Genomic DNA, 26,733 nt, shown 5'->3' on the forward strand with positions numbered 1-26,733 from the left:
AAACTTAAGTAACTTGGTATCTTGCAAATACTTTCAAAGGTCAGTATTTAGTATAGTCTAACTTAAATACTTTTTCAGTATAACTTCTACTCATTTCCAGTTACTTTGAAGATACCACTCTGTACGAGACACGGAGATCAAGCGAAAGATTCACATCTGTCTCGGCAATGCGCTTTGCGCTTGAGCGTCTGAGATATCCTGGACATCCACGGTCCCTCTCAGAAAAGGGTTAGCGCGCGGCGGTTCGGGCTTGGGAGAAGAGCATGAGGCTATGTGTTGTCCTAAAGGGTATGTGGGTAAACCCCTATCAGGCAGGATAGAAGAGCCATGCCGAAAGCCGTAGAGAGAAAGAGAGAGGACACGTAAAATATTAATAACTCTTTATGAGAAGCAACGCTAAGGAGAACCTTCATAATGAGTAAGTGCAACCAGACAAAGGACGGAAGGAAGATGACAGGGACAGGCACTAAACTTCCAACGACCGATTTATTGTTCGAAAAAAAAAAAAATCTATACCAATGAGTTGAAGTCTTTCTGATAAGGAGTAAAACGACTGTAAATTCTGTCGTTGTCCGCATTTGTAGAACGCCTGTTCAGTATTGGGGGCTAATGTGCATAAAAGCGCGCACACACACACAAAGGCAGGTTATCGGATAGTAATTTTGAAAAGCAGTTGTCCCTGCGAGCTAATAAAGCTTTTTGGTAATGTCAGCTTCAATTTCACGCTCTTCGTATTTCTTTCATAGCGAATTCCAATTGTAACGTCAAAGTATCTTGAAAGTATCTAGATTGGCTGTTTAGTCCTCTACCCAGTTTTCTTTTTTTTTTTTTTGCCGGCTGTGTACTCAGTAACTATCTTATATCTTGTACAAGCCTGCTTTCACGAACGTTGAGGCATCTCCTCAGTGCTGAACTCGGTGGCTTTGCCAGTGTCCCTGTCCTCGGCCCTTTTCATATCGCGGGTGTGTTCCTATCTGGGGGTTTTGACGCCCATATTTGGCTTTTTTAGCCTTTCTGGCCTGTATTTGGGGGGGGGGGGGGTTGCAAGAATTTGGCAGCATATATAGTGGGAGGGAGGGAAATCTGGAGGTTTCGCCTTTGTAGGGCATGATTATACATATAATTAGGGCATAATACATAGGGCATAATTATGTTAACAGTCGATATGTGGAACTGAATTAGTTCCACCGTAGAACGAACGGGTGTGAGACGATATGAATGGTACTACAAAACAACACAAAGACGTCCAATGTTTTTTTTTTTTTTGTTTGTTTTTTTTTTCAATCCAGCGGAGCACGGTGGCGCGGATTTTCTCTCTCTCTCTCTTTTTTTCTAGGGGGGTTCTAACCATAGAAAATAACTAGGCAAACAATATGTTTTTACCCGAAGCAGGAACAAATTAGGAACGAAATTACGCAGGAATGACCCTCGTATATTATGTGAAACGCATAAAAATTAAATTTTATCGCAAGCGATAATTTCTTGTTTCTTCCAGGTGGTCCGCCATGTTTACTGAGGACCTTCAGACTCAACCGGCGGAACAGTCTCATGCCCGCGCGCCCGCACCGCCTAGTGAGTGCCTGGCCCCCCTCCCCCCCCTCCCGGCGGCGCCCTCCCGGACTCCCCCAATCTGTCAAACCCAAACCGACCTAACCTCACTAAAGTGAGGTGATCTAACCGAACCCAACAACCGTACCTATTGCAAGATGGCACCTCCGGAATCTGTTTTACATGCTGTTTTAGGCTTAGCGTTGCCGTGTTTCTCGAGCGAGCACTTCGTCAGATCAACCAAAAAGGCGTACTACGCACTGTATTTTGCCACACATCTCGACGTCCTGTGTCCTGCCTGTCTCCATAAAAACCGTCGTCTTATTTACATATTTTTCTTGTTTCAGTGGACTGTTCTTTTTCTGCAGATGAATATCATATTTTATGTGCATCTTGTCGCCACTAAAGTACGTGCGTACCCGATGAAATTTTTGGATGTTTCGAACTATTGTAAACTTTTTTCTAGAATGATACCGTGATAGAGTTGTTTCTTAGGAATTCCACACGCTTTTCTGCCTTTTCTGGGTTCATTTGGATGGACAGCCCGACCAGACTTTAGCAACACTGCATTCTGTAGCGAGCGCCATTGCGGTGAGCAAGTGAAGCGAAGTACGACAAGTTGTCAACTTACAACAACACAACATAGCAGCATACGACGCTTGTATTTACGTCGCTAGAACATGGCAAGTTATAATTCGTTGTTTGTCTTCAACATTTTTGTCGTTCTTGTGGACACTGCTGTTACACACTTGTTCCCTATCCGTGTTGCGATAGTTCATCTCAACCAAGCGGTCTTCCACATTGCAGTTGCAGCATTCACTCGTTTCACTATCGTAGTGTGAATTGTATTGACACAGAAAGTTACTTTCCGAACACTTCACTACCTTTTTGGAGCTATTTGCCACACGTCGTTGTAGGTCCTTCTGCTGTGGTGTAAGCTGTTGAATTGATGTAAGGGTAATGACAGCTCTAGATTGGGAACGTCCATAAGGTACCGTGAAACGGAGGACTTGTGTTTGTGTGTGTTTTGTTCATGTTCTCAGACTCGAGGAAATACTGCCAGTTTCACGATTCCACCAGTTCGATACAGTGGGACTCCTCTGCTACCATGAATTGTGTTAGAAGCGTTGTCGATGGAGTTTTGCCAAAATTTATAGATTTTTCCTTGGGCTGACGCGGCTCAGTATTTTAGGACGACAGGAGAAACAGCCCGGCGGTCTCATTCGGGACCAATAAAATTTCTCTAGTTGTCTATGAGTGGCAGAGTTGTACACATTACTCGGAAAAAGTAATTGATTACAATTACTGTTACTACTAAAAGTACTGAAAGTAATACTAAAAGTAATTCTTTACCGATTAAAAATGTAACGCGTTACTTTTTCCGTTGCTTTTAAATTGCGGGCCGTAGCAAAGCCAACAAGCCTGTGCAGTGAATGCAACTATGCAGCTCTTGTTGCAAATTCTAAAATGAGACACCAACATATATCGTAAATGAAATTCACAAATACATTTGAAAACAACGTACAAAACACATACACGCATTTATTACAGATTTGTTTGCTGAAAAGGGTTACCATTGTTGAGAGAAGGTTAAAAAAAGTAATCGATTACAGAAAATTGTAATCAGATTACTTGGAAAATGACTTGCTCACAAAATTAATTGGTTACGTAAAAAATTGCCGTAAAAAGTAATTGATTACTAGTAACGCGTTACGTACAGCTCTGATGAGTGGTCTCCAACTAAGGAGTCACATGACATCTTCAACCAACCAATCACAGGTGCCGACATGTTACGTACAGCTCTGATGAGTAGTCTCCAGCTAAGGAGTCACATGACATCTTCGACCAATCGCAGGTGCCGTCAGAATGAGCGACAACCACCGCCTGGACGGGGAAGAACCATTCGGGGAGGTGAACCATGTGTCCTGGTTGGCAGAACACATTGGACAGCTGTATCTGGAGCCAGACTACAGTGACATCACCCTGGTGGTGGAGAACGTTAGACTTCCCGCCCACAAGGTGATACTGGCATCGTGCAGCGACTACTTCCGCGCCCTCCTCTTCGGGGGCATGCGAGAGTCCAAGCAGAAGGAAGTGGAACTGCTGGACGCTCCCCTGCGGGCCTTCCAGCTCCTGCTCAAGTACATCTATACGGGACAACTCAATTTGTCGGGGCTCAAGGTACGTTCTCTATGGCCTTGAGCAGGCTTGTGGGTCAATTTGTTCAAAACCTGAGCTTTACAGCACCGCACGATCCGAACCAACTTCACGACGGTTGATTTCGATGGTATTGTCAAGTTTTAACATTGTCTGAAGGGGAAGTGTTTGTACGGCACATTACTCTGAGTTCTTAAAAGTTGGGTTATAGAATTGTTCATAGTGTAGCAGACACGTTAATAAGTGGTCCGTAGCTTTTTGCAACCTCATCGTGGCAGTCACAGCCCCTAATATTCCTCTTCTGATTGGAGAAAAGGGAAACAGAGCAAAGTCTTTGTACATTTTTGCGACTTTGAAATCCCGTTACCTGTCCAGTAGTACATGGCCAGTAGTTAACTACATGTAGTTAAACTTCTAGTTAAACTACCAGATTGTAGTTAAAAAGTAGTTATCAACTACTTGCTGAAATGTAGTTGCAACTACTAGTTAAACTACTATTTTAAGTAGTTAACTACAGTAGTTAGGTTACTGAAGGTGCAAACTACTTCCGATTTTGCCGCAAGCTTTACGGCACCATTGTGCTCCGTTAAATGTCGCGGGGCTTTAACCCGAAACCTATTCGCCCGAAACCTTATTCAACATTCCTAATATATTTGCGCACCTCCCCACCTTAGTTTGTCGAAATAATTCTATCCGTATCGAAACTGTCGTGAAAGCCGTCTGGTAACCTACGTTTTGCGTCCAGGAAGATGCGGTGCTGGAAGTGCTGGAACTGGCTCACCAGTACGGTTTCGTGGAACTGGAGAGCGGCGTGTCTTCTTACCTGGAGCGCATCCTCGGAGTGCGCAACGTGTGCCGCATCTACGACCGCGCCTCCCTCTACCAGCTGAAGGCCCTGGCCGCCGTCTGCAGGGCCTTCGTCGACAGGCACGCCCTCAACATCCTCCACACGGACACCTTCTATTCGCTCTCTCCGGCGGCGCTCAAGGAGATGATTGGACGGGACTCCTTCTGCGCCCCCGAGGTGGACATATTCCGCGCGGTGTGTGAGTGGGTCTACCACAACCCCGGTGTGGACCCAGCTCCCATCCTCCAGCAGGTGAGCCGTCCGACCCGAAGGCGGTCTCGGGTAGTAACCGGTACCCGAAACGCTACTGTCGCGCGTGGGGTTGCCACCTTTCGCAGTGAAAAAATACCTGCCGAGGGAGAGGAGGTGAAATAGAGGGAAAGGGAAAGTGGGTGAGGGGTGGAAAAGCACACACAGAAAACCAGAGAGAGAGTTCAAGACAATAGGAGGAAACGTGTTCCTGTGTGTAATAATAACAATAATAATAGTAATAATAATAATAATAATAATAATAATGAGTAACTAAGGAAACAACTGGTGACTACGGAGTTGGGTCTGTGCTCCAGATTTATTCGAGCTGTAGTGGAATGTTGGAAGGAAAACCCCGTAAAACCCCCCATGGAAGGTGTTGCGCCACAAATACCGGCAGAAGGCTGCCGGTATCACCTTCCTACCGGCAACCGGCAGAGCGAGCAAATAACCGGCCGTTCCGGTGTAATACCGGCCTGGTGGCAACCCTAGTCGCGCACAATCCTGAATGGGCGCGCAATCCTGGTTGCCTCAATCCTGCTGGACACGCCTGCACTTCACGTTCGTGATCCAGGTTTTCATGTGACTCTGTCCAGCCACTGAAGTTTCAAACTAAACGGAAACATTGGTCCAGGATGTCTGCTTGAATAAAATTCACATTGAACTGAATGCTATTTCAGCTACTGTATAAGTGGTTAAATTCGCGAGCCCGATAATTCGCGAATTTGTGAGAAGCCAGGATCAGGTAATTATTCGCGGAACCTTAAATTCGCGGTACCGCGCTGCGTCCACCCTGCATTTTTGGGACCATCCACCTTGAACTTTGCCAGTGGGTAACTCGTTCAATTTGTCTTCCTTTTGAGCACTTCTGACTGCAAGGTTTGCGATTAGGGGGTCCTACTCGGCTTGTATCTGTGTCATTGCCGAACGGCCCTGTCTCCCGTTATTCTTGTCATCGCATCGAGCAGGTGCGATTGGCACACGAAAGTGATGCGGCAACTTTTACAAAGGCCTATCCATGTGGCAGAGTGCGTAGACGCTTACTGGATGATCGAGGCTTACAAGGAACTGGAAGCACGGGACGCCTACATCCGCGCAGAATTCAAACATGAGGGCTGGACTACAGTCTCGAGTTGCAGCGGCGAACAGAGCACTTTGCGAGACGATGCAGTGTAATAGCGTAAGGAACCCTGTGTACATAAGTTGCCTCAGCGTCCTGGGCCAAACTTCTTACAGATTTCGTTGACGTATTTTTCTGTCATTGGTTCGCGGTTTTCTGTCAATATTTCGCGGGACTTTAAATTCGCGAAATACGGGCCTTCGCGAATTTCGCGAAAAATAGGTCCTCGCGAAAATTACTACTTATACATAGACCCTGAAGTTTTAGGGTTAAACCCGATTTTCCCCCGAATTTGCACCCCGAATCGAGGTTCACCGGTTTAGGGTTAAACCCGATTTCTACCCGCAAAACTGCACCTAAGCTAGGCACCTCACAGCAATGACATACTAATTTTTCACAAAATACACGGTTGATCTCAACATCTGATACTCTGGATAGGCTGTACAACGAACGTTTGTTCGACAATAGAGCCCGATTTATCCCCAAATTCAGTCTGATGGTAATTTTTCCGCCCGAATTTGCATGAATTTTCGACATCAAGTGATTGACCCGATTTCTACCCCCCGAAATTGGAAAAATATAAAACCCGAAAACTTCAGGGTCTACTTATACAGTATTTTGGCGTTTGTCCACGTTGTTTTCTTCGTGCGGGCCGCCGCCATCTTGCCAGCCCAGAACCGGCAGTGCGAGTAGCGAGAGAGGGAGCCACTGAGCTTGTGCCAACCCTCCTTGAAGTGCGTAATCATGTTCGCGAACGGAGGGACAAGTGTCGCCGTTTTTAATCTCTGTCACCAAGACTTGCTTTGTCCGCAGCTGGGGGTGATCACGATCGCTGCCTGATTGTGTGCGATGTGGATCCTGTGTCAGTGCGTTTGGGGTATAGGTTACAAGTTACTTGTAACTGTAATTAGTTACTTTTCTTCTTTGTTCTTCTCTTCTTTGTTATAAGCTACACAAGTAGCTTATAACTGACTAGTTACCGTTTTTCGTTAATGTAACTGTAAAAAGTAACTAACTAAGTTACTCGGATATTGCAATATTTTCCGCGCGTCAGTCCTCTAGTGAAATTTTGTCGTTTCAAATGCCCTGCCGTTTTTCTCACGCAGGAATTCCACAAATTTTGTCATAGTATATATACAGCCAACAGCCAGGATGGCCTAGATTAACTCCCATGGCCTTGTACTGACCCATAGCAAGTTCTCTGTTTATAACACGGTATAATTACGCTTTGACAGTACAATCATTAATACAATTTTTTTGGTTACTCATCTGACTTTTTAAAATGCAACTGTAAAGTAACTAAGTTACTTCAATGTGGTAACTGTAGCTAATTACATTTCAAAAAGAGTAACTAACTGTCACTCAGTTTCTGTTTTAGCAGAGTAACTGTAAGTTAGTTACTTTTTTTTCAGTAACTTACCGACGACTGCCCGAAGGATGCCACCCAAAGGAAGCCCTGTTTTTTAGTTTCCAGCATCTCTATGACAGATCTCTTATGAATGTGCGTTTGCAGGTGCGTCTCTCTCTGATGAGCCTCCCAGATCTACTGAATGTGGTGCGACCCACGGGGCTAGTCTGCCCCAACACCATCCTGGACGCAATCAAGGCTCGCACGGAAAGCCGAGACGCCGACCTACGGTACAGGGGATGCCTGTGTGAGTCCTCCTCGTTGGACAACAACCTTCCGACATTTTAAGGAGGAAGGAAATATCTCATCTCGGACGTAGCAATGTCTTACGTCTGCGAAAGGTTCCAGCAAGGAGAGTTAAAGCCCCTAGCTTTCTGCTGTGGTAAATTAACATTTCCACGAAGTGGGATTTACAAATCCTGCAGGGTTCCGCGGGTAAAAGAAAACGAGCAAAAATGTCGCAGAATGATTGAAATGCTTGCATAATTCTGTAACACTATATTTACTTGCGTATAGACTGCACTTTTCTTTTTTTTTTTTTTTTCAAAAAACATAGTGCCACTTGGGGTTGCGTGCAATATGGGGGTAAAAAAATTAGGGGCGCATTCTATACGCGAGTAAATACAGTATCTGTGTATTCACACGGGCGACATCCTCCAGGAAGATTCTAGTGGAAGAAAAAGCAAAAACACTGCTCACAGAGACGAAGTTCCGTTCCGTGTTACGTGAGCATTCAGACGGTGCGGAATATCGGAAGTGGCGTACTGCGCACTTAGCAGACGACACTTCGCAGACGACACCGTCAGCGCCTTTCCTGTCGTCTGCTACGGAATATCTTGCGACTGTGTTGCAGGATATCCCCACGTTTAGTTAGCGGTGTACGTGAACACTGAACGTAAAGCTATGACGTTTATCGCGTCCTCCGCTTCTGCGGGGAATGTCGCTCGTGTGCCGAATATTCCGCAAAAAAAAAACGCACGATTCTGAGGGAAACGGCAGGTACCACGAGACATGACCAATATTCGCGGAAAGCTAGGGGCTCTAGGGATAGCTCAACGGGGACATTTCCATCGCAGTGCTAGAAGAGAACGTGGCAACGGGGACCCACAAGGCGCAAGTCCTGCAGGGGGAGATGCGCAGTGCCCTGCTGGACGGAGAGTCTCAAGGATACGACATGGAACGGGGGTTCACGAGGCATCCCATTGACGAAGGACAGTGCATCCTGGTGCAGTTGGGCATGCCCTACATTCTCAACCATATGCGCCTCCTGCTCTGGGACAAGGACAACCGATCGTACTCCTACTACATTGAGGTACACAAGCAGTCTCCAGTTGCCTCTGCTCCAAGGTGATTCATGTAAAGGTCCGGGAAATGTACCGTATTTACTCGGGTACTTAGCGCACTCACTTTACGGCTTGTCCGAGTAAGAAAAGCTCGTTCATTGTGCGAATAAATGTAACATTTTCGTAGAAGGTCCTTTGTTATAGGTAAGGGCCTGGTTTTTCTGCAGAACTTTTGCAGTTTTCCACGGCAAGTACTTGCGAGGTCGACGGAGACATACGAAGACAAAATCGTCATTAACTAGCATGACACAGAAGTAAAGTGTCGACAAATCCAAAATACGGTTGCAGCTACGCATAACGCGACACTTTCTGCTGTTTTAACAGCAGCGTAACACGGTTATGGCAGAAAAACGGTCGGGCGTTTTCGTAGAATTTTTTTGGTACCGTGCTGACCTTTCCACTCTTGTTTCCCCACGGGGAGTCGTAGCACGCTCCGCCGTGAGGAACGCACTAGACGGGATATCGCTGACGGGAGCGAAACAGAAGTAGCAAAGATGGGGTGGACGTGAGCTCAACCAGTGTTGCCAACATGAGATGCGTGGTACGCGTTTATTTTCCTCCCAGTTAGGTGGTTGCGGGAAAAGGAGTTACAAGCCGTAGGTACGTCCACCCCTGGCACCAAGCTGTGTTCCTCAGTCGAGACTCGTAGTTCCGCGAAATAGGCGAGTTCAGAAAATCCCAGTGCTCTTTGCGCACGCATTGCATCCTGGGAGTTTGCTGAGCGGGAGAACGAAGAATAATCCTTCACATTTTGCTTCCGCCGACCTTGAAACGTCGCGGACAATGGACCGGTAGGGGAGAAATCGGAACAGTTTGGAGACCACCCGTTTCGTTCGTATTAGTAAACTCCCACAGTTCAAAGCGACGCTAAGCACTCTGGGATTTTCTCAACTCGTCTATTCCGTACTTTTAAAAAAAAACAGATTTCGCGATACGTCCTAAATCTGCGCATTTTTGCCGAAAAGTCTGGGTCTTAGTCGTAGGAGTTACTCCGTAAAAGGTAATCATTTTTTTTCTCCCATCCAAGGTGTCCGTCGACCAGAAGGATTGGGTCCGGGTCGTAGACCACTCCGACTACCTGTGCCGTTCCTGGCAGCGGCTCTACTTCGAACAGAGGGTCGTTCGTTACATACGCATTGTTGTGAGTGTTTTTCTAGTTGTTCCGCTTGTTGTGCGCTGTAGAGATGATGATGATAATAATATACCGAAGATGCTTTGCAGATCTAACGGTGCGCATAATTAAATCATTACGAGATAAACTCGCACGATTAAGTGGCATTGATACAAAAGCCCGTGAACTGAAATGATGGAAAGTAGCCAGGCTGAGAGAAACAATGACGAATACACAAAGAGCAGAAGCCCACAGTAATGATCACTTAAGGTCTCTTTGGTTTGGGTGCACTCTGCCAATGCTAGCAATGAAGGCTAACGGGATTACTGTTGTAGTTCAAAGACAACATGATGACCACCAGCGTGTTGTTTCACGAGATGTGCGATGGAGCTCCAGAAATGATTCGTAGCACCGTAATTTCAGTCTCATCATTAGTTGCTTAAGTCAGGAATTGTTTTTGAGTTGGATGTAGTATTGGCGGGAGATTCTACAACCGTTCATTAATCTGAATAGTTTGTTCAAATGCTGTTTCACCATTTTGGGTTCAGAGTAGAGTGGCCCCTACTCAGGCTTTCGTATTGTTCAACCTAATTTTGCAAATTGAAATGCACCAGCGGTGGGATTCGAACCCACACCATCTGATGTCCCTCACCCTCAACACATTCTTTCTTACATTGTTGCCAGTCACTCCCACACTCACGCAGACGAACACACTTGTGGCGGGCAGCATCTTTCTCATGTAACATTGTAGTGGATGAGACAATTAGACATAGGACAAACACATTTGGCAGTTATTGTCTAATGCTATTAATTAATTATAAATTATTATTATTATTATTAATTAATTAATTATAAATTATTATTATTATTATTATTAATTATAAATTATTATTAATTAATTATAACTTCCCCTAGGATTGTTCTGTGAATGTCGCTAGACTGCCTCAGGCCCAGTGTCACAAGCCTTTCGGCTTAGACGGGCCTGCTGTATTTTGCAATTGTGTATAGAATGGGGAAAATAAAATTATTATTATTATTAATTAATTAATTATAAATTATTATTTAGTTATTTGTTACATTTAGCAGTCATTAATTAATTAGCGCCAATTTTCTGGTCTGGGCCGTCCTGACACAAGTCGCATTCTGGTGCAGGGCACTCACAACACGGTGAACCGCGTGTTCCATGCGGTGTCCCTGGAGTGCACGTACACGGAGCGACAGTTTGTGCTTGAGCGCGGCCTGATGAGGCCCCAGGAGAACGTGGCCACAGTAGCCCTCTCCGCCTACGTCATGGAAGGAGTGAGCCGCAGCCGCAATGCCCTCATCAACGGGGACACTAGCAACTACGACTGGGACTCTGGCTACACCTGCCACCAGCTGGGGTCTGGAGCGATCGTCGTGCAGCTCGCACAGCCCTACCTGGTGGATTCCATGCGGTATGTAGGCAACCCTGGTAACGAGTGAGCTTTCATTAGCCTCCAGGATCATCATCATCATTTCATTTCATTTTTACTTTAAAGACCATCCGAGAGGGTTTTACGCAGAAGGGGAAGATGCGGCGTGAAGTATACACGCAGATTCGTAAAGCCGAAGGAAACCCAACGGAATTACGATGAAATCAGATCACTGCACTTGGATATAAGTGTGCCTACGTTCGGAGCCAACGTGAGCGGAAAGATTGCTCCACATAGAATCGATGGGATGAATACAGGTATATTTATTTGTGCGGGAGCAAGTGGGTGTACTTTAGGTGTGTGGTTGAGTCGATGGAACAATCTGTGCGGGGGTTCACAATATGCTGGAGAAGGAAGAGGGCGATTATAATGAAGTTTGTGGAAGAAGACAAGAGCAGATACCTTTCGTCTGATATGCAATGCGATAAGTATCTGGAGTATCTGAGGGGGTCAGTAGTGCAGGGCTCTGCCACACGTTGCAGTGATTAAGACAAACATTTTCTGCAGGCTGCTCTTGTGGGACTGTGACTCCCGTTCATACAGCTACTATGTCGAGGTTTCGGTGAACCAGAAGACCTGGACCATGGTTGCCGACAAAAGAGATGAGCTTTGTAGGCAAGTATGATTACGCACAAGCGTGCTCAAGCCTATTGCGCTCGGTGTGCATCGACTGCGACGCTCGACTCAATGGCCGCCGAGCGCAATAGATTTGAGCACGCTCGGAGTTTCGTGCAGGCGGGACCGGAACTAGAGAACACGTAGATTTTTGACGTGGGGATGCAGAATGCCCGATAATTTTGGCATACTGAAACGGGAGAACGGCTTTTCTTTTCAAATTTTCTCTCGAAGAATAATTGTATCAAACCCTGGAAAGACGAACTTTTCATTGTTCAGCGACGAAGATTAATGAGAGTGCAATCGTTCACAATATCGATAAAATGCGCAATACCTTATCTTTTGTTTTGTCTGAACTCTGAACAGACAAACTTAAGACAACAAGGATAGTAGTTGACTAACATTACTAGTTACTAACTAGTTACTAGTTGACTAACATTAGTAGTTGACAAGCATTACGACAACAAGCATAGTAGTTGACCAGAATGACTAAACAGGCAATTTCTGGCATTATGTTTTGCCAGAACTTTTTTTCTTTTAAACTTTTGGGATTCGAACTTTTGGGCAACACAGACGGGAAAAAAAACTTTCTTCTTCTTCTTCTTTCTTTTTTTTTTTTTTTTTGCAAATTGTTCAGATATTTTGTCAGTCCTTGCATCTCCACGTGTAATAGGTTTTCGAACTGCAAGAACGGTGAATGCGAGGGATTGATTTGTGCAGGTCGTGGCAGCTGCTTCTGTTCCCCCTCCAGCCCGTGGTGTTTGTCCGTATAGTGGGCACGCATAACTCAGCCAATGAGGTGAGCAAAGAATTGCCCCCCCCCCCCCCCCCTCCCCAACCGGCATATCACGGGCTGTCTTTCCCGCGCAGGTGTTTCACTGCGTGCACTTCGAATGTCCAGCGCAGCACGCCGCCACAACCGTCAAGGAAAGCAAGGAGGAAGATGCTGCTGCAACGGAAGACAAGACCAAGTCCTGTTCGAAAGTGTAAATTCTTCCCGACAGGAAGAACCGTCTACTCGACAGATAATTATTTTGAGCGTCTGTGCCGTTCGCCTCAACCAAAAAGCGACCGTGTTATACAGTGAAAGTAAAAAGCCGTAATACGGGAGGGGTGCTGCCCAACCTTTGGCCAGTCCCGGTTGGCGAGTTAACGCGCGTATCTTTATTAAGCTGCGAAATTGTACAGGGTGTCACTGCTTTTCCCCCCTGTACTTAATATTCGAGGGAATGTAAATACTGTGGAAAGACACACAGGGAATGTCGTACGGCACGTGCCTACGAAAAAAGCGTGGGGCAGCACCCCGTTATGTTTGAGATATATATGGGTAGCGGCCTTTTTATTTATTTCTATTTTACGATACATTAGAGGCACTAACACACACATACACAACGTACATATACACGTATCAACGTTACACATATCGGCGTTACGCCAGCTCTGTGTTCTCTTCCTTTCGTACATGTACAGATGGCAGGACAATGCAGTTCTTTATTTGGTGCACATCAGTCTGGATGACCTATACTCAAAAGAGCGCAGATTGGAATCCTACTCCCTTCAGGAGGTGATCTTTGATTAGAACAATACGTTAAATAAGCTTAAAATTAACAGAGTTAAGTCCAACGATTGACTTCCTCCGTTTAAAGAAGTACAGAAAGCCATCTAAAAAAATTTCTGCTCCGAAGGTGTTGTGAAAGCAAGTAACTTAACTCGATGATTAACGTACAAATTTTATCTGTACTTCCCTTCATATGTATTCCCTTACTGGTTGGCTGGATTTGCTGCCCTTTTACACTGTTTGGACCATGCTGTTCCAACAGACACCTGCGAATTTACGAAGCTTTTGCAAACTACCTCATCTGGTTTCTTGTTCCAGGTGCCTCTGTTGCATTATGTCTCTGCACACTACCGTATAATTCTTTAAATCAAATTTGTGTTTTAGTTTGCGTGCCAGTAAATGTGTTTAGATGGCAGCAAAATTTGATGAGCTGACGTGACGATTTACCCATATGTGCGAAGTGGTTCAACCTTCCACCATGAAAGAAAAAACACGTACGTACACAAAAAGAAGCGTTCTTTCCAGTGGCATTTTCCTGCGCCTACTGTAAGGGCTTGAAAGGTGCACATGCTTCACCACGGCAAAAACAACTATAATATCCAGATGTATAGTTCCTCAACGTGTGATATATTGGAACCTACGAGTCAAATGGGAAGGGCCAATGCACTGGTGGAGACAGGGATTTCCCTACATCCCCCCCCCCCCCTAGAGGGGGTGCACCACACTCCTGATATTTCTGAGATTGCCCAATACAGCTGGGGTACCAATACATATACCTACAAACCAGGGGCGGATCTGCTATGGATAAGTGCCAGGTGCATGCTGGGATTGGTCCATTGAACCCTATGTTCAAGTCTGGAATTGAGGGGGGGTCAGGACATCCGGATCCCCCCCCCCCATTAAATCCGCCCCTGCTACAAACAAACGTCTTCAAACATATTCCCCTTTCCCCATTATTCCCCCCATTTGACATGCATACGATGACTCACACACATCATAACTCCCCCGTTCGGAGTTCTGACGTGTGAGAGTCATCATGTTCGTCTTCGGCACTTGAGGCTTTGTGTGTTGTCCCTTCTGTGTTCCATTCCAACCTCAGAACATTACTTTCCATCAAACTCGTGGGAGCCTTCGAGCACCTCCATGCCACGGTGATGACGTCACGATTTTCGCCCAATAGTCAACTGAACTCATCAGTGGTCAACTCTCGAGTTGCTCTAGTTCGAGTCCAATAAACGAACACAACCCGTAATGTCGTCTGCTTCAGTGTCAACCGAACGCCCAGGACGATTTCCAACAGGCTTTAGGTTGTGTTCGTTCATTGGACTCGAGCAGCTCGAGAGTCTGCTACAAGGGCTACGGGTCGTATAATTTGAAACAATTTATCAAATTCGGAAGTACACAAAGTTACTGTGGTTACCATGGTTACTGATCGCGGAACAGATCACAACCGGACGTGACGTAAAGTGTCGTCACCTCACTCGGCACCCGCGCGCAACGCAACACAACAACACACGTGTGGATTGATTTGTGATTGATTGAGCCGTTATGAGTTGTGTGATATCCCGGAAATTAGATCTAGAGAAGTAAAACAATAAGACTTGTGTTTCTTCGGTTCCTTTCGTCGTGCCATCCTGCTACATTCGAACGTCATGGCAGAGGTAAGCGTGTGCGTTTCAAACTTTCTAGTGGTAGGTCTCTTGCGACGTAAAATCCCGAGGCTTTGTTAGAAGTTTGCATCAAAACTGGAAAAGTGACCAAATAAACGCTAGTTCTTCCCTACTGCTCCGTCAGATAACTTGCCATTTGTTGCCCATTGTGGTCAAAATGCGAGCAGCTATAGGTCCTACAATTATCTACTGTCTTGTGTGAATGGTTTACGTTCCATTAATATTCTTCAGGCCGCGGTGGAGCAGAGTAACCTTCCGGTCTGTGTCATCGTTCTCGGAATGGCCGGCTCTGGAAAGACTACCTGGGTTCAGGTAATATCACACAGACGGGTGACAGCTAGGGACACAAGTATCACTGACAAAACGCACCCAAAACGTGACACGACACAAAACAACTTGGCTTAAAGTAGCACAGAAGTCATTTTTAACACCCACTTTTCTTTCTATAAAACTGTTACGTAGGCCAGTAAGATGCACCATGCAAAGTAATTTACACCACAGAGTCATAATTATCGCGGAAATTGAATTTAAAATACGCCGCAAAAAGCGACCGTGCGCAACGGCGGTGAAGAGCAGCACCAGCCTGTGATCTGCCTGGAACCTCGCGCTGACGCTATAAGGAGAACGCTCGCTGATTGGCCTAGAGAAATGTTGTCTGCTACTCCGCTGTCGTCTGCTACTCGGCTGTTCGGGGTTCTGATAAAGCCTTTCTCCTTGCTCGGTAATGTTTCGGCCGCTCCTTCTATCCCCAATTCTCCGGGAAAACTGGCAAAACAGGTTTACGGCGGCAAAGAGACAAGGCGCTGACCCCCACTGACCGGCAAACCAGAACAAGTCTTCTTATGCCGTCATCGGTGACGTGCCATCATACCTCCTCATCCTCGTTATAGCTGGAGTGGCGAGTTAAGGGTGAAGGCGCGGAGCTATGTTTATGCGAGTTTTTTTCTGGGAAACAGATTGCACACATCAAAACCTTTCGCGCTATTCAGTATAATGACACACACACTTTCATCAGATGTCTTAATCTGAAATTTTTTTGGATGGCCCTCTGTACTCCTTTAAATGCGGTTGCGTGTCATGTCACGTTCTCAGTACACTCACGAACAGACTTTCTGAGACTTGTGACTACAAATATCGCAGCCAAGATAGACGTTGTGAAATTCTGCCTTGCAGAGAATCACGGCCCATCTGCACGCTGCAGGGAAGGCCCCGTACGTCGTCAACCTCGACCCAGCTTGCATGGAGGTTCCTTACCCTGCCAATGTGGGTTCGTGTCACATTTTCCAATATAACTGCCGTCCCTGTAACTTGAAAGACTTAATTCTGTATGTGCTACGGCAACGTATCAATGTGCTCACATATGACGCTTCTTAAAAAATGAGGTAATTGAACATGGTAAAATACGAGGGTGTCTCAATAAGTAACTCTCCAAAGTCTCCCCTCCACGCGCTTGTATCAAACCATGACTGGCATTTCTTGGTCTTGTTCCTCATCCGGTTCACTGGTTGTTTTGCTTGTTCTGTACTTTTTTTTCAAGTCCTAGAATATTGAGTACGAAATAGTTCCGGATTTCATTTAAAGTCTTAAGATTATTTATTGAACCACCCTTGTATGCCGTGTGCAGTGCGTTGATATAGTCGCTGCAAAAACAAAACGACCCCTCTGCTGGTGTTCGAGAGATGGTTACGTGGATAAAAAACATTTTACTTCAAAAGTTTATATAAAATATTTTAAAGTTAGCGATGAGTATGTAGGATCCAAAATTATTTCTTCTTATCACCTGTATCTGTGCCAGGAACGATTTATTTTCTGTGAAGGAGATTTTTGTTTGACTCTCGTTGCTGTATATTGCAGACATCCGTGACACAGTCAAGTACAAAGAAGTAATGAAACAGTATCCTTCCGACCACGGTCGTAATTGTCCTCTCGGGCATTGGCTTCCTTAACGTGTCCTAGGTATGGCCTGGGTCCTAACGGTGGGATTATGACATCCTTGAACCTCTTCTCCACAAGATTTGATCAGGTAGAACAGAAGCCCCGTGTTGCGGTTTTATTTACCCACTGCGTTTTCAGGTTCTAAAGCTCATCGACAAGCGGAAATCCCAACTAGAGTGAGTGAGTTGCCCGCGAAATATGTGTTGTCAGCGACCTTCCCTCGTTGGATGATCCAGTGCTCTGTAATTGTGTACATACTTATACAGCTGGAGATATCACTGGGTCAATACAAGTTAATGAGTTTGAAGGCATGTGGAATCAGAAATAAAAATGCCGCAGACAAACAAGACTTCTACAATTCCAAAGCCGACAATGATATGAAAGGGTGCTTGATCGACGTTTTAACCAGGGAAAGGTGACGGAATCCTTTTCGTTTACGTTACCGGCTTCGTTACTGGCCCATATTTGTTTCTGTTTCATTTTCTGTTACCGCCATTGTTGTTTCCGTTCTGGTTTTCGGTACGGCCCCCTCCGTGTGTCGTTTCCCTTTTTTTTTCGTTTTTTTTTTTTTTTTGTAAGCTAGTAAGCTAGTACACTCTGAAATCTATCTCGAGGACTTTAGGGATACGTGCATACAACGTTTATTAAAAAAACAGTACATGGCTTCGTTGAACAGCTAAATATATAAACATGGTTTTCACGAATGTTACTCGCGCTTGCAAGTCACCACCAGCATATAAGAACTGTGCTTCTTCCATTTACTTGTATGCTCCAGTTTGATAGTTCATTTTAGTTTTACTCCGTCAGTTACTTTTAGTTTCCTTCATTCAGCTTTATTTAATAAATTAATAAACCGTAAATTATTTTAGTTCACGTTTCAGGTGTTCTGCGTGTGCAATATCAGTTTCTGTTACCTTTCCCTGGTTCTAAACGCACGTTTAATGCTGTCATCTGCAAAGCCATTGGGATTGGGGGGGGGGTTCTTACAGTTTCATGTTTTTATTCAAACTCATGCGCTGACTATCTGCATGGTGTGCACCACGTAGTTACGGGACACAGGATGTCCGGCACCTCGAACATGTTCTCCGTGTGATTTCTCTTATGTAGGTACGTAGTGTTCGACACACCAGGTCAAATCGAAGTCTTCACGTGGTCTGCATCTGGAAGCATCATCGTCGAGAGCCTTGTAAGTCGCTCTCCGATGCCTGTCCACTAGAGCGATGGGAACGTGGGAATTTTTATTGTCGATAAATATCGATATCTGACAGAGAATATCGATAATCATTTATCAAAATCAATCTTGCAAAAATTGATAAATATTGATATCTGACAGAGAATATCGCTAATCATTTATAAAAATCTATCTTGCAAAAATCGATAAATATTGATATCTGACAGAGAATATCGATAATCATTTATAAAAATCTATCTTGCAAAAATCGATAAATATCGATATCTGACAGAGAATATCGATAATCATTTATAAAAATCTATCTTGCAAAAATCGATAAATATCGATATCTGACAGAGAATATCGATAATTATTTATAAAAATCTTGGTTGCCCGGTGATTTTTAAAAAAAATTTTTCGTAGAATTTTTTAAATAAATGATCCGCGAGAGCAGCAAGGATGCCATTTTTTGCAGCCGGGTTCTGCTAACGTACCGTCGGAAAGCATTTGTAACTACCGGACGAATAATTAGCTAAAATTCGTTACTTATTAATTAGGTGTCTTCCGGAAATGCTAGATGGCACGATTGGAGGCAGGCATTATTCGAAGCCATTGATCCATCCAAGTTAATTAATGAACTTTAGCTAATCGGTCATCCAGTAGTTGGATACACTGTCATACAGGACGTCCGCATAACCCGCCTGCCAAAATGGCATCGGCGCTGTTCTCGCAGGTTTTTTTATTAAAAATCTAACTAATAAAAAAAATTCCCGTATATCTATCTTTTTTGCTGTATTTATATCCGCGTAAAGTATGTATATGTTTTTAAGACGTTGACAACAGCAATTTGGGGGGGGGGAAACAAACATTGGTAGTGTTCCATTTCTAGTATGTCCCCTCGTAATTTTTATCACTCCCAGTCATTACATGCATAGGGCCTGACTTTTTCGGGTTTTATTTTTGGCCAAATTCGGGGGGTAAATATCGGGTGATATTTTTCATTCGAAAACTCGGGTGTATTCGGGTTAAATCCCGCTGCGGCATATTCTGTCGTCAGGAATTCGGGTGCATTCGGGTGATTTTTTTTTTTTTAAATAAAAATTTGTCTTAACATGGAACTAATGTTTAGCAATATTATCAAACTTTATTTTAATGCACGCTTATGAGTGTGCCACGCGACCCAGATGTTTTCGGGTAGATTCGGGTTAAACCCGAATTTTACAGATTTCGTTCGGGGGGTAAATATCGGGCGGATACGGGTTTAACCCTAAAAAGTCAGGCCCTATACATGCACCATCGCCATTGCAGGCGTCGGAGTTCCCCACAGTAATTGTGTACGTAATGGACGTCGTCAAGAGCGTCACCCCGGTCACCTTCATGTCCAACATGCTCTACGCCTGCAGTATCCTCTACAAGACAAAGCTTCCTTTTTTAATAGCCATGAACAAGGTGAGACTCAACCCAACTGTTCCTGGGAAAATCATTCATAAAAGCGAGGTAGTATTCACGATTCGAGGTGTGCATTGCAACGACAGGAAACGCCTCGTGACGTGGGATAAGATTGACAACACGTAACGGGGGCAGTTAGTTGGGTACTTTATTTTTTCAAAAATAGTTTGTAATCATACGTACCCGACTTCTGTGTGAATATTACCGAGAAGAGATTCGCGTCATTTAATGGTCGTCTCGTCGTTCTTACTTCGAAGCACTCTGCCGTACTGTGGATGCGGTTTCACTCACGTACAGCTCTAAGGGGACAACTGCTATGGACAACTCAACAATGGACAACTCTGATGGACAAGGGAACAATGGACAACTCTGATGCCTTGAGGCATTGACAGTGAAACACGGGATGACGTTAGTGACCTCGAACGACTATGGTGTACCGTTTGTAATTCGAGTTCAGGAAAGCGTGGGGCCTCCTTGATTTGACCCTGAATAATGTGTTCATCAGAAATCGACGTTCATTAATTGAGGGACAAATATACAAAGAAAGGTTTTCGTTCCAGGATGAACCGTTCGCAAAGCGAGGGAATTCGTAAATCGAGGTTGCGTAAATTGAGGGCTGGCTGTAATCCGATCCGATGACTTCCAGGTTGATGTCGTGGACCATTCCTTTGCTCTGGAATGGATGCAGGACTTTGAGGCATTTCAGGACGCACTACGCAACGAGACGTCCTACCTCTCAAACCTCAGTTCCTCCCTCAGTTTTGTACTCGACGAGTTCTATCAGCACCTGAACGTCGTTGGTGTGTCAGCCGTCACGGGTCAAGGCGTGGCGGAGTTTTTTGCCGCGGTGCGCAAGGCTAAGGAAGAGTACATACAGTAAGTACTCATTTTGTAGCCACACAATTCTGGGCTGACTCTCCATACGTGTAAAGCTACTTCCAATTATGTATTATGATTAGAGCCCCTCACCTTCCGCGAATCGGCGCAATTTCGCGGAGTTGGCCACGTCTCGCGGAAGCTGCTGTTGTTCCCCTCAGAATCGTGTGCTTTTCGCGGAATATTCGATACATTACAGAATTCTGTAGGATTTCAGTCGATCTGCGACACTTTCGCTGGTTAAACCCGATCGGTCTAACGTGACTGATACTGCTGGCACTTACACAGCGGAATATGCCGCGATGAAAGAAAATTTAACGACAGGAACCCCGGAGTTGAGTCATAATTTTCTTAAGGCACTGAACAGCTACGAAAGGCAGGAAAAGGATGCGGGACAAGCCGGGTAAGCGATCCTGGAAGAATGCTGTAACCTGTTTTTGCTTGTTTTCTCTCATCCGCAGAATGCCGCAGATTTGTAAGATAAGATATATAGATAAGATATGTAGATTTAGATTTGTAAATGTAAAAGTTTGTAGAGCCCTGGACCGGTAATCCAGAAGATTATGGGTTCGAGTCCTGCAGCTGGCTAACCTTTTCAGTGACTTCCATATTTCATCATTGTGAACACAACTTCACGGAAGTGTGAATTTTCCACAGCAGAAAGAAAGCTGGGGCTTTAATTATTATGTACTCGTTTTTGAAATGTTGCATTTGACAAGTACACGTGACCATTTTCAGGGATTATAAGCCAGAATACGAAAGGCAGCGGCAAGAAAAGGTGAGAGAGCCACACGATTTTTGTTCCGTTGATGCTTGAAAAATGCTCAGCTTAACCGAGTCTCCCACGACGATTTCAGGAGAGGGCCGTTGCTGCCGAGCGAGGGAAGCAGATGGAAAGGCTGAAAAAGGACATCAGCGAAGAAGGTGCGTGTGTTCAACCGCAGAATTTGTCACGTTTGCAGCTTGCAACTTTGTGTGCCGCCCTTCAGATGAGCAGTAACGATTACGGAGGAAAATAATCGAACGAGACGACATCGTTTTCAATCAGCTCATCTGCATGGTACAGCACGGGAGTAATCTGTACAGTACACGTAAAAGTCAGTGGATATTCACTAATGAAAGTTGCAAAAAAACAAAATGTACAGGTTTCTCTCAACAGCATGTCATTGCCCCCACCGAGTTTGTGAAGGGTGTTCAACCTCCCAGAAAAAGTTGCACCCAGTATACAAGGAGTCTCGGCTAATTTGCACCATGTTTAATAAAGATGGAGCGCCCCACACAAATAAAACCTGAACTAATGTTAGCAGTCGTATCGTAGTTGTCAGCACCCCTTTTCCTTTTTTGCTTAAGTAATGAATTAGAAACAGACTGACTAACTTTTAAAATATATTGGTTTAAGGGCGAATTGGTAAGCTGTTGAGTGTCTTGGGAATTGCCCTACTGAGGCACTTCCGACAGGGTACCCTATGCGTAGGGCCTGACTTTTTCGGGTTTTATTTTTGGCCAAATTCGGGGGGTAAATATCGGGCGATATTTTTCATTTGAAAATTCGGGTGTATTCGGGTTAAATCTCCTTACGGCATACTCTGTCGTCAGGAATTCGGGTGTATTTGGGTGATTTTTTTTTATTCAATAAAAATTTGTCTTAACATGGAACTAATGTTTAGCAATGTTATCAAACTTTATTTTAATGCACACTTATGAGTGTGCCACGCGACCCGGATGTTTTCGGGTAGATTCGGGTTAAACCCGAATTTTACAGATTTCGTTCTGGGGGTAAATATCGGGCGGATTCGGGTTTAACCCTAAAAAGTCAGGCCCTACCTATGCGTAGCCTTTTCATCTGCCTAAATAGGGAGCCTGTGAAACAGAAAAGGATGCATAGGAAAAATACTGCGTGATGTGGTTCTGTATTTCACAGACTTTCTTTTCTTATGTTTTTTAGACTGCTAACAACATTAGACATTGAGAGCTTAATGTTTTTTTAAGGCTTTGGTGTGTGTGTATTGTACCACCATGCAGACGTCATCTCTCAAAGTTTCCGTGCTGTTTTTTTTTTGTTTTTTTTTATAGCTTCGACGTGTCAAGAGGCTCAAATTTCTGTCGCACCAGAAGAGAGTGAGCCTTCGTCGGAAGAAGACGTCACCGAAGGTTTGGGCGGTTTGCATTAATCCTGCTGTGTCGTCGACTGTTTTGGGCGCGCACATTTTCACGTGCCCTGCCTTGCAGATGCGGAAGAAGAGGCGGAATACGAATCTTTCAAGACATTCCTCGAACGTGAAAAGAGCAAGAGGAAAACCAAATACGAATCTCAGCAACCTGCGAAAGAATGACATCATCGTGGAATTTGAATATGTCAGTGAATGTACAGATTATATTTTGTCACGCGAAATAGACTGCAGCGATAAATTTTCAAGTCCGATGGCGGTTTATGAACGATGGTCGTGGGTTGTGATATTGAACGACAGGGACAACGTGACTTTGATGTGATGGGCTTTGAGTAAGGCACAACCATGGTATACGAGTTCCTAGACCGAGTACCGATCTATGCTGTGAGGTGTCTGTTCTGTACTAGAACTGCAAAGAGATGCTGCTCGAGGATTCTGCAGGCATAGTGGCCTAGCACAAACACGCCTCGAAGTACCAAAATGGCAACACCTACACCTCCGACCATTCCACGTATTCCGACAACGCAGCGGGCATCTGCTTCTGGGAAATATGATGGAACGTAATTTTTCTGAGGCTGGAACATACCACAAAGGGACAAACACAACACAGGCCTCCAATTGCCTGGGACAGAACAGCTTAATCGTAAAAAAAAACAAAAAAAAACAGACAGTAATGGGATTTGAACCACGGGGGGGGGGGGGGGGGGGTGATGTAGGGGGAAGGTGCGATCAGCCTGCTCTGAAGTGGCTCCGTGCACCCAGGAGAGGGGAGAGATGATCATGGCAGAGGAGAGGGAGGGTAGTCTTCATTGGGATGCTCCCTGTACGGTAACTGCCAGGATTATTGGCGAAGTTACCCCGTGTCTACGACTGCCATACTTAATCTTCTGTGATACTTGACTCGCCTCTTTGCTGCAGCGCCCCTGGCGGAGCTGAATATTTTTTTCATCGCCTTTCGTGCGTCTCTCTCGTATGCTCGCTCGCTCGCACACTTCCGCTTCCAGGCACTGTATAGTTTATATTTCAATGGCATGCCATGCCTTACGCCTGGTCACGCACTGCTGGTGCATGGCAATTTTGATTTCCTCAGGTGAACTCGCTTGACTTTCTGATAGGTGACATGCCGAATAGCAGACGACAAAATTGTCGGAAACTCTCAAAACTTCGACAGTGGCTGTGCCCTATTCTGTATTGGATTGTTATGTTTGGGCCCATGTTTGTCTTTTTTTCGCACGCCACTTTCCATATTTTCCTGTGACCTTGTTGACTTCTGTGTGTCTGCCGATAACCACAGACTGCAGCGCCACTGTGGGTGGCGCCATCGTCACTGGAGGCGGAGGAGGATCCGTGGGACAACGAACTCGACGAACTTAAACAAGCGGGAGTTATACCGAAATAAATTATAAACTGTGATAATGATAAATCAGTGTGGTGTATTGTTCTTTCTTGAGTGATAAGAAGATAGCCATAACGCCAACGTTGGCCTTGAGCCCGTGTCCTTCGAACGCCTTCGAAGATAACAAAGCAGAGAAGAGGCTTTAGAAAGGAAATCTACTCTTTCTTTGATCACCAATAATCCCACTAATGGAGTGAGACGGTGAGACACCAGAGACACTGCAACTTACACGCGAACATCGCAGCTTGGTTGTCAAAAAGCAGTGCAGCTGCAAAGAAACTACGAACAATTCCAGGACATTATTGCGCGTCGTCTGTTGTAGTAACACAGTGTGCACTTGTGGGGTGTCAAAGTTTCCAACGCGACCGCGATGAAAGTAGCAATGACTAGCTGTCGTTGGCATTGTCTCGGTGCCACAGAGACGTGCAGCGAAATTATAGCATCCATTTGTAAACCATTATAATCCTCAGTTGAGAGAAGGGATGTGAAGCAGCTAGTTGTACTATATTTTCCACGTTTTTTTTTTTTTCATATAGCTCTCACAGGCAGGAAAGCGGCAGAGTTTGAACCTGGAAGGATCCACATAGAGCTTCATTTGAGCTTTTGTTTGTGTTGAGGGGGACGTACAAGTGAGTCACCGTCACCGTATTCAACGTCCCTACAGAAGACAACGCATCTAAGCAACTTTGTACCCTGCCACAAAGTTTAAATGTTTAATGTTTATATGTTTAATGCATTAAACAGTAGTATGAGGAATGATCACGAGCGAGATTGATGATGATGATCAGTGGTGTGTTGTATTATGATTGACGATATAGCCAATGATATTTTACGGGCTCACCATTTTTCCCCAGCAGGTTCTTTCTAGTAAACGTAAAGCCACGTAGATGCTGGCAAGGCAAAAACACAGAAATCTGCTGCTTTCGCGTTGTTTCTGAGTTTTTACACACAGTCGGGCTCTTTCATTGTCGATTCCCTCCCGAGAGTTGAAAGATGGGTGTGTTGGTGTGAGTCCATATTACAAAATGAGGCGGGAGCATAAAAAAAAACGGCAGACGACACAAACAAGCAGACGTCACGGAGTTGCTAGTTTGAGTTTGTCTGTCTACATATTCTCGTAACAGAAATGATGTCCATAAAATTTCATTTCATTCTCAATTTTTTTCAACACTGTACGCTTGCCTGTAGAGGAGCAACAATCTGTAAATTAGGACTCTGTGATTTGTAAGGTTGTGCCTTATCCCAACCAAAAAAGGAACGTCTGTTCCATTGCTCTGTCACGAACTGAAACTGAGTTATAAACCAGGAGAATGCACACTTTTTTTGCTCTGCTCATCAGTTTGATCCACCTTTCCATTTTTGCAGGTGTTCACCAGTTGCAAAGTCATCCTCCCTTGCAAGAGCGTTACTTCGGTTACCATGGAAACTCCCGAGGAGATTTATTCTGCTCTTCTGATACGTTTCCTATAAAATTGATGATGAGTGTGATGACAGTAGTAGTAATTGAAAATGGCAGAATTAGAATGATTTGAAATTAGATTTATTGACTGGCACTCTTACGCATGTATGAGCAGGGGCGAATTTAAGGGGGGGCGACCGCCCCCCTCCCCATACGGTCGTGTTCCCTATGTAAAAATCCTATCTCCTGGACGATGCTGCGCCGCAAAGCACGAAATTTTCTTAAGACCGCCCCCCCCCCCCCCCATGACAGACCCTTAAATCCGCCCCTGTGTATGAGCAATTTTTAAAAAAATCAGTCTGAATTAGAGAGTGAGGAGGAGAGTATCAAATACCTCTCTATTCCGCCATTTTCGGTTACCCCCTGACAGTGCCTCCACCGATTCTGTATCGTTTTCCTTTTGACGACTTGTCGACGTATTGGTAAATGTCGAGTCTGATAAATGTGACACGTATTTATAGTTCTCGCACGACCGTGCAGGTGTTGGCAGACAATACGCGGTCTTCCGGTGCAGCTTCTGCTCTTACGAGACGAGCAGGAAGCACCACGTAAAGCGCCACGAGAGGAGACACACTGGCGAGAGACCCTTCCAGTGCGACATCTGCAAGAACACGTTCACCCAGAGGTCCAGCCTCAAGCTGCACATGCGCGGCCACACGGGCGAGAAGCCGTACCAGTGCCACCTGTGCCTCAAGTCGTTTACGCAGAGGCGCAGCATGTTGGACCACGTCAACATGCACAACAACGAGAAGCCGTACATGTGCAACCTCTGCCCCAAGGCCTTCAACAGGAAGAGTAACTTGCGGACCCACAAGATGCTCCACGCCCGTGCCGCCGCTGCGGGCGGCGTGATGCTTTAGGCGGCCCGGATTTTTTTTTGCTACGTTTTTTTTTTACGCGTATTTGTTGCTGGTACAATGCGCTCGCATTAATTTGACCTTTGGTACCAGCGGCTTGGGTACCAGCTGTGCTACAAATAAATTATGTTCGTAACTAGATACTTTTTTTCACTACGTCGATCGCGGTAATAAGCGCGGATTATCCGCGAGAATTCTGAAATGTGCATTACGTCGTGCGATCTCGTCTTTTGGGGTGCACGTGATAAAAATTTGCGGCTGAGCACCACAAACAAATAAGAACTGATATTTGCGCGATATTTAATGACAAAAAAACAATGAAGCTTCGATACAACGTCTGCT

The 26,733-nt window shown here is 45.0% G+C and overlaps 2 protein-coding genes and 1 long non-coding RNA gene across 3 annotated transcripts; all 3 read left to right on the top strand.

The window, feature by feature from the left end:
- The first annotated feature begins 2,122 nt into the window (after window positions 1–2,122).
- Window positions 2,123–13,172, top strand: LOC135401667 (BTB/POZ domain-containing protein 9-like). The gene is made up of 10 exons (XM_064634188.1): window positions 2,123–2,231; window positions 3,404–3,729; window positions 4,451–4,804; window positions 7,435–7,576; window positions 8,406–8,641; window positions 9,700–9,813; window positions 10,936–11,219; window positions 11,745–11,852; window positions 12,573–12,651; window positions 12,723–13,172. The coding sequence occupies exons 2-10, from the start codon at window positions 3,415–3,417 to the stop codon at window positions 12,840–12,842; spliced, it is 1,752 nt and encodes a 583-aa protein (XP_064490258.1). The 5' UTR covers window positions 2,123–2,231; window positions 3,404–3,414; the 3' UTR covers window positions 12,843–13,172.
- A 1,283-nt stretch (window positions 13,173–14,455) lies between these two features.
- On the top strand, window positions 14,456–22,943 carry LOC135401669 (GPN-loop GTPase 1-like). Its single transcript, XM_064634189.1, has 13 exons — window positions 14,456–15,071; window positions 15,312–15,392; window positions 16,254–16,347; window positions 16,935–16,974; window positions 17,037–17,103; window positions 17,154–17,191; window positions 18,123–18,201; window positions 19,495–19,635; window positions 20,282–20,511; window positions 21,250–21,289; window positions 21,369–21,435; window positions 22,585–22,662; window positions 22,741–22,943. Exons 1-13 carry the CDS (start codon window positions 15,063–15,065, stop codon window positions 22,842–22,844), a joined length of 1,068 nt encoding a protein of 355 aa, XP_064490259.1. The 5' UTR covers window positions 14,456–15,062; the 3' UTR covers window positions 22,845–22,943.
- A 459-nt stretch (window positions 22,944–23,402) lies between these two features.
- Window positions 23,403–26,532, top strand: LOC135401672 (uncharacterized). Its single transcript, XR_010424879.1, has 2 exons — window positions 23,403–24,276; window positions 25,441–26,532. It is a non-coding gene; the product is annotated as an uncharacterized LOC135401672 (long non-coding RNA).
- The last annotated feature ends 201 nt before the right edge of the window (window positions 26,533–26,733 follow it).

The sequence above is a fragment of the Ornithodoros turicata genome, chromosome 7, assembly GCF_037126465.1.
Source record: "Ornithodoros turicata isolate Travis chromosome 7, ASM3712646v1, whole genome shotgun sequence".
In the NCBI taxonomy this organism is placed as follows: domain Eukaryota; kingdom Metazoa; phylum Arthropoda; class Arachnida; order Ixodida; family Argasidae; genus Ornithodoros; species Ornithodoros turicata.